General features: G+C 43.9%; 1 protein-coding gene and 1 pseudogene across 4 annotated transcripts in view; both read left to right on the top strand.

Moving 5' to 3' along the window:
• The window catches only part of CEACAM20 (carcinoembryonic antigen related cell adhesion molecule 20), a 73,108-nt gene extending 66,978 nt beyond the window's left edge, over nucleotides 1-6,130 (top strand). The window contains exons 13-16 of one of the 4 annotated variants that reach the window (XM_027515531.1): nucleotides 360-421; nucleotides 778-813; nucleotides 1,604-1,714; nucleotides 4,773-6,130. In XM_027515531.1, the coding sequence (XP_027371332.1) occupies nucleotides 360-421; nucleotides 778-813; nucleotides 1,604-1,714; nucleotides 4,773-4,826 (263 nt within the window). In that variant the 3' untranslated portion in view covers nucleotides 4,827-6,130. The remainder of the gene's footprint in view (nucleotides 1-359; nucleotides 422-777; nucleotides 814-1,603; nucleotides 1,715-4,772) is intronic. The other 3 variants (XM_027515533.1, XM_027515532.1, XM_027515534.1) reach the window with 3 other exon arrangements.
• On the top strand, nucleotides 5,598-6,130 carry LOC113876385 (annotated as a pseudogene).
• Nucleotides 6,131-8,194: the final 2,064 nt, after the last annotated feature.

Below are 8,194 nucleotides of genomic sequence, written 5' to 3' on the forward strand. Positions count from 1 at the left end.
TGGGGATAAAAGAAGGAAGGTTTCTACCACATCCTTCCTGGGGATAGAAGTGCCCTGCCTGGACAAATCGCCCCTTGAGCCTCATGCATGTGTGCGTGCTCAGTCACTTCAGTCATGTCCGGCTCTTTGCGAGCCCATGGACTGTAGCCCACCAGACTCCTCTGTCCATGGGATTTTACCCGCAAGAATACTGGAGTGGGTTGCCATGCCCTCCTCCAGGGGATCTTCCCAATCCAGGGATCAAACCCGTGTCTCCTGCATTGCAGGTAGATTCTTTACCGCTGAGACACTGGGGAGGCCCCTTCTTCCCTCATATCTCTCCCTAACTCCAGCCTTGGGCTGGCATTCACTTTCTCTAGGCTGGCCCATGCCTGTGTATGCCAATGCACCCGCCATTGAAGGACAGATACCAGTCAAAAAGGTGGGTAATTCTCCAGAGGCACCCCCTCTACTCCCCTGACTGTCCGGCACTTCCCAGCCCAGCAGGGCTGTTTTGTCTCACCTCTTGGGGTGGGGGTGAAGTTTAGGCATGTTCTCTTAAGGATGCCCAGTGGTAGCTTGGGTCCCTACTTTCTCTGGGGATCTCAAGACCTTCCATGGCTTTTTCATCTCTTCTCCTTGTTTTCTCTTTCACTTGACAATGCCTAACCTGGAGCCCGCTCTGGGAATCAGAAGAGATGTAACTGCCTCTGAGGCCTGAGCTATTTCCAAGAATTTCCAGGGGTGATCTTTTATCCCAGGCCTCAGGACCTCTTCACTATTTTCTTTTCCCCCCAGATGCTGCCAGTAGACCCTCCAGAGCAATTATATGAGGTAGGTTGGCCTTGCTTGATTTTATTAAAGAAGTTGCAAAGGAATACAATCTGAGGATGTTATATTTGACAAGTATGAGAAATCATCTTGTCTAAATCTTTCATTGAGCATTGCTGGGCCAGGAATGGGAAGCAAGTGGCTCTAGGCCTCACAGGGAGCTGGGCTAGGTTTCTTTTAAAAAATATATTTATTTGTTTATTTATGGCTGTGTCAGGTCTTAGTTGCAGCACGGCAGGGATGTGCGATCGTTGTAGTGTGGTTTTTTGTTGCAGCATGTGGGATCGTTGTAGTGTGGTGGGTTTCTCTATAGTTGTGGCTCGAGGGCTCCAGAATGCGTGGGCTCAGTGGTTGCAGTGTGGGCTTAGTCTCCCCAAGACCTGTGGGATCTTAGTTTCCCACCAGGGATCGAATCCACATCCCCTGCATTAGAAGGCGGATTCTTAACCACTGGACCACCAGGGAAGTCCCTGGGTTAGAGTCTAGGATTCTAGCTCCTGCCCTGTGCTGCTTCCGCTTCCAGTGCTTGCAGTGGGGTTGCAAATAAGCTAATACCGGCCTAACATGTGACGGGATGCAAAGGAAGTTTCGGAGTAGAAGTTGCAGACGTAGCCAGGTGAAAAGGAAGAGTCCTGGTCCTAGACCTACTTCTGCTTCTGATCCCTTGAGAGACCCTGGTTGGGAATCTCTTTGTCTTTGGATCTCTGAAGAGTGCACGTTGGCACTTTCCAGACGCTGTGGTTTTAAGACAAACTGCTTGTGGGCCCTAACTGATCTCTCTGTTCACTTGCAGCAGTTATCACCTCCCACCAGCCACAGCCGGTACTCTCATGGCCCCAGGAAGCCATCCTCCAATCCCTTGGTCCCAACTCCACAAAAAGAAAATGCAGAGTCAAACTATGAGGTATTTTTATGCCACACAGAGTCTTTGGACAGATGGACAGCTGCCACCAATCTCCCTTTTCCTCCTTGCTAAAGAGTCTGTAGGATAACCTATCACGAGATTTCCTTTCAAAAATCTTTTCAATCCCTTTGCACCCACTTCCATCCTCTCACTTTCTGGTTCATTTCATTCCCTTCCTGTCCATCCATTTCACTCCATCCCATGTTCCCATCACACTTATTTTCACTCTACCCCTTTAACTTTCTATCCATTTAATTTCATTTATTCTCATTTTATTCCAACTGTTTCCTCTCCAGTCCATTTTTTTTTCATTCCATTCCACTCCCTCTCACTCCATTTCTTTCCATAAAATTCCTTTTATTTCCTTTCCATTTCTTCTGTTCCTCTTCTTACTTCCCATTCCATCCCTTGTCATCGCTTCCCACCACTCGGTGCATTCCTATGCATTCCATCCCATTCCATTCTACTTCATCCATTGTGTCAAGTTTTTTCTTTCTTCTTTCATTCCTTTCCATTCTTTCCCACTTCTCCCTGTTACCTTTTATTCCTTTTTATTTTTCCTTTGTAATCCCACCTGTTCATTTCTTCCACACTCCATTTATGTCTATTTTAATCCTGGTTATCACTTTGCCATGTCCATACCATAACTTTCATTTATTACTCTTATTATTTCACTTTCATTATTCTCTTATTTCATTTCCATTCTTCTCCTTCCTGTTCCTTATCACTCCTGTCCTTTCCACCCACATGTTTAATCCACTCCTTTCGTTCTGTCTCCTACTCGTCCACTCCTTTCTAGTCAGTGTCCTATTGACATTCATTTCCATTTGGTCAGCTTTCATTTCATTCCACCACCTTCCATTTCTTCTCATTCTATTTCTTTTCATTCCCTTCTTTCTTTCATTTCCTCTTCCTCATCCCTTCCCCTGCCATTCAGTTCTGTTTCATTATTTTCTGTTCCCTTTCATTGCATTGTCTTCCATTCTATTTCTACTTTCAAAAAATTATTTTATTGACGTCTACTTGATTTACTTCACTGAGATAATGTGGTGTTATCTTCTTGTGTACAGAAAAGTGACTCAGTTATACATATATATTTGTATATATATGTACACACACACACGTAATAGTTTGCATCTGCTAATCTCCAACTCCCAATCCACCCCACCACCACTCTTCTGTTTCCTGTTCATTCTTCTTTAATCCATCCCACCCTGTTGTACCACATTCCATTCTGCTCCATTACCTGTCATATGAAGCATTCTCAAAAGATGTGAATGTTTAAATATCTTCAGGATTTTTAATAAGAAAAACAAACCCCGTGACAGTAGTTCAGATTAATTAAAGTGGGGATTAATTGAGAAAACACTGAGGAATCTCAGGTAACCAATGTCAGAAATTACTTGTGGGCCTTGTGCGGATTAGAATCAGGAAGTTTTTCTCTCTTATGGCTGCTTATTTTTTTTTTTTTTAAATAAGGAAAAGTATTTATTTGTGCCTTGTACATTTTAATAAGGGTGGTTGCTCATTTTTGCTGATCAATGAATTTGTTCCATTCTCCTTGGTTCAGATTGAATTCCTATACAAACTTCCTGGTCACTGCTCCTCTATAACTTCAAATTATATATGACAACACCCTCTACTACTATCTAAGGGTTTCTAGGTTCAGATTCTTCAGAGGAGAAGCACAGTTGTTCAGGCCATTGTATGGATTGTGCTGACATTTGTCAGCTCTCTAATTAGCTGTGAACAGACACAGCCTCTTAGGTCCCTCTCTTCATCAGGCTCTAGGGGAAAGGAGTCTCATTTGTTCCTTTTTATCAGTGGAGCAAAAGCTCTTCGTGGAAATCTCACCCACTAAACTTCCTCTTATGTCTGCTTGGGTTGGGATGCTGTCGTGTGGCACTTGTTGCAAGGAAGGCTGAGAAAATTACCTGTTATCCTTCCCAGTCTCTCCAATAGAAGCAGGCAAGAGGGAAGATACAGGAGTGTCAAGTCAGCCTCCTCAGTGTCTGCTACCTTCTGAAGGGATGAGAAGGAGCAAACAATGCAGAGGGTTTGGAGTAGAGTGTTCTGAGTTGAGGAGCATCAGGTGAAAAGGTCCTGAAGTGAATGTATTTTTTTCTATTGTTGCATAAAGAATTACCACAAACTTAGCAGCTTAAAACAACACCCACTTATTATCTCACAGTTTCCTGGATCAGGAGTTCGGGCAATTCTCAGATGGGTCTTCTGCAAGGCTGCAAGAAAGGCATTGGCCAAGTCTCAGGTCTCATCTGAGGCTCTACTGGGAAGGGATCCACGTCTGAGCTCTTACGGTTGTTGGAAGCATTCAGTCCCTTGCAGGCTGTCATAATGAGGGCCTCAGTGTCTTACTGGCTGTCAGCTGGAGGCTGCATTCAGTCTTTTCAGTGCTTTCCATAGGCAGCTCAGAACATTGTATCTCGCTTCCTCAAAGCCAAGACAGATGTCACACTGTTATATAACAGAATCACTTAATGTAAGCAGATACCACCTGTCACCTTTGCCATATTCAAATGGTTAGATGTAAGTCACAGGTCTTGCCCTCAAGGGGAGGTCTGCATCAGGGCATGAAAATCAAGGGACTTCCCTGATGACTCAGATGATGAAGAATCCTCCTGCAATGCAGGAGACCCGGCTTTGAGCCCTGGGTTGGGAAGATCCCCTGGAGAAGGAAATGGCCATCCACTCCAGTCTTCTTGCCCGGGAAATCCCATGGACAGAGGAGCCTGGTATGCTACAATCCATAGGCTGGCAAAGAATCTGTCATGACTGAGGGACTAAGCACAGATGCATGCATGAATACCCACAGGTGAGGATTATGGGGGTCACCTTAGACTCTGTCCTCCACAATGGGGAAGCAAAGGCCATTCCAGGTATGGAAAGGTGTCAGCATGACTGAAGTACAATGAGAAAGGAAGCCCTTTGGAATTTTCAAGGTTGAGAAAGGAGAATGCCAGAGAGTTTGAGCCCCTACAGTAGGTAGCCCAGGAAAGCCCACCAGAACTGGAACTTACCTCTTCTCTTTGTGTAATAGGCGCTTGTGAATCCAGAACACAGCATCTACTGCCAAATCAACCGTTCCACCTAATGGAAGCAGAGATCCTTCCTCCAGAAATCCTAAAGAAGTCACGTTCAATCATATATTCAATGATGTTTATTAATACACATTATGTTCCAGCCATTCTCTTTGCAAACCTTGTGACATTCTGTTTCGATGTTTTTTCAGTCTCTAGACCCTAGCTCTCACCAAATCTTACGCTTTGGGCTCATGTTTCTTTAAAAGCAATAGAAACAAGTCAAAAGCCACCTAGAATTAAAGGACCAAGGTCTGATACCCAGAAGCTGGGGATCTCATAGTGTTTACTACATACATCATTGGTGGACAAAGCAGGCGGGGAGAAGTGTGAGCTTGAGTCAGCCCGAGTGGAGCATGGGATGTATCCATGGGTCAGACAAGCAGTGTCTTTTCACATCATGGTAGAGGATAAGGAACAAGGAGCTGTTAAGAGATGACAAGAGAAAACACAGAATGAAGCATGGGAATGAGGCACCTAGGGAGGTGCAGGCACGAGATGCTTTGAATCCCAAGAGACTCAGGGATGGAGATGTGAGGATGAGATTTGCTAAAGGGAACAAGGAGTCCAGGATGACTCCCAGGTTTCTGGCCAGAGCAACTGGATGACAGTTTCTTCAGGCCACTTTCTGAAGCAACAGTGGGGAAGGAGTAAATCTGGGACAGAGAGAGAAATCAAGAATTTGGCTTGCACGTCAAGGATCAAGCAGAGAATCAAGCAGGCAAATGTTCATAACAGTCTAGGAAGCTCCCTTTCCAGCTCCAGCCCCAAATGCAGCAGCGGTCATGATGTTGATGCCCAAGAAGAACCGGATTGCCGTTTATGAACTCTTTTTAAGGAGGGGATGATGGTGGCCAAGAAGGATGTCCACATGCCATATCACCCAGAGCTGGCAGACAAGAATGTGCCCAATCTGCACGTCTTAAAAGCCATGCAGTCTCTCAAATCACGAGGCTATGTGAAGGAACAGTTTGCCTGGAGACACTTCTACTCACCTTGTTGGTACCTCACCAACAAGGGCATCTTCCAACCTGCCCCCTGAAATTATGCCTGCCACCCAGCACCACAGACATCCTGAGACTGGCCAGCCACGGCCCAAGGTCTGCAGGGAGAGCGACCTGCAAGGCTCACGCAAGGGGAAGCTGACAGAAACACCTACAGACAAAATGCCGTGCCCCCTGGTGCCCACAAGAAAGCTGAGGCTGGGGCTGGGTCAGCAACTGAATTCGTTTAGAGGCGAATTTGGTCATCGACGTGGTCAGCCACCTCAGTAAAGTTGAAAGAGATTGCTTTGTGTTGAATAAACCTGTAAACAGAAAACATTTTAAAAAAGTCTACATAGAGCAGGGCTGGAAATATACATTAGGAGTTGTCAGTGGGATTTGAAGTTATGGGGTTAGATGAGATCTTGTGTCAAGGGTCCCCAGGACCACCCTCAGGCTCAATGATTTGCTAAAAGGATTCACAGGACCTCCAAGTTGTTATGACCATTGTTATGGCTCATGACAGCAAAAGGACAGAGAGTAAAATCAGCAAGAGGAAAAGGTACAGATGAAGTCTGGAAGAAACCATGTTCCTCAGTTTCCAGGAAGTTGACCAAGAAATAGTCCTTGGAAATAGGCTTTTTGGGGGGAATAGGTAGGGTTTGAGTAACTCAGACCTGCTGAGTTAACCTCTTCCCCTACAGATCCCAAAGACAGTAGATGAAGACAGAGAAGAGTAGGGGCTGATAAACTAAGCATGGGTCCCTTCAACATTTATAGTTTGAGGTAGAGGATTCAGCAAAGGAAAAGGACTGTCCTTTTTATCCTGCTGAGAACTTCCTCCTTGCTTCCCCCGAATATCAGAGAGACAGATTACACTCTCCCTCTCCCTTGTCTTTGTCTTTGAAGCAGATGAATTCATAACTTCCTTGTTCTTCCATAGATGTTGAGCCCTCACCCAACTCCTGGCCAATAGAACCTCAGTATGAAACTTGGGTCTCAGCCAATTCTCAAGCAACTGAGAGAGAAATCTCTGGGTTACAAGGTCATCTGTGTAGAGTGAGTTTCTGTTCCTCAGGAGTAGCTATTCCAAAGTCTGTAATATTCAGGTTAGGTCAGGGATTCAGGTGCTCTTGCAAGTAGATATTACCATCTTATTTGTTTTTAAAGAAAAAAAAATGGCAAAACAGAAGACAAAGTCAGTTTTAAGCTATATAGTAGTGGTGTCTAAATATTCAGATTTAATGTCTGAATATCTTGAAGTGAAAAAAACAATGAAAACAAAAAAGTGAACAGAAAAAAGAGGAGATAACGCTCCAAAGACCCCGTTGTGATTTTGTCTTATTATACTAAATCTGTAGATCAATCTACAAGGTTTTACCTCTTTACAACACAACCGTTGTAATGTGGCGTTTGTATGTCTTTGATCTCAGTAGTTTGGAAGGCTTCTACTAATGTCTCCATATATTTTACTAAACTTATTTGTAGGGCTTCTTTTTTGCTTCTCTTATAAATAAATGTGAACCTTTCTCTGTCTTTTTTAAAAAAGTATTTTATTTACTGGCTGTGCTGGGTCTTCGTTACTCCTTGGGCTTTTCTCTAGTTGTGGTGAGCAGGAGCTACCCACTAGCTTTGGTACGTGAGCTTCTCTTGCTGAGCGTGGGTTCTAGGGCCCACAGGCTTCCATAGTTGCAGTTCCTGGGCTCTAGCACAGGCTCGATAGATACACTCCATAGATACACTCCATGGTAAGTGGGATCTTCCTGGAACAGGGATTGAACCCATGTCTTCTGCATCGGTAGGCGGATTCTTTATTGCTGAGCCACCAGGGAAGCTCCTTTCTCTGTCTTGTTTGTAAACTAAATATTGCTTTTGTAGAGGAAAGATGCTGGTATGTGGGCAAGGAGCAAATTGTGTAATGTAGAAATTAAGAGCATGGATTCCAGAGTCAGACTTTTCTCTTTAATTGTGGTAAAAGTCACATAATTTAAAACATACTAGCTTAACTATATTTAACCATACAGTTCAGTGGCACTAAGTGCATTGATATTATTGTGAAAATCTCAGCGTCTTCCATGTCCCGAATTTTTCACCTTCCTAAACTGAAACTGTCCCCATCCCATGTTTCTACCAATGTACTTTGCAGAGTCAGACTTCTTGAACTCAAATACTAATTCTGCCCTTACAATACAACCTGTTACTTAATATTACTGGGCTTCAGTTTCATTTTTTGTAAAAGGGAGTATCTGGTTTAAAATACCGGTAAGGAAGAGATGAAATTACTATCTGTAGATGACTGGCTCACTAGAGAAGCCAGGAAAATAAAATGGAATACTATGAGAATTCAGAACATTTCAGTAGGTTAACCAGATACAAAATAAATACTTAAAAAAAAAAAT

This window comes from Bos indicus x Bos taurus, chromosome 18 (assembly GCF_003369695.1).
Source record: "Bos indicus x Bos taurus breed Angus x Brahman F1 hybrid chromosome 18, Bos_hybrid_MaternalHap_v2.0, whole genome shotgun sequence".
NCBI classification, from domain to species: domain Eukaryota; kingdom Metazoa; phylum Chordata; class Mammalia; order Artiodactyla; family Bovidae; genus Bos; species Bos indicus x Bos taurus.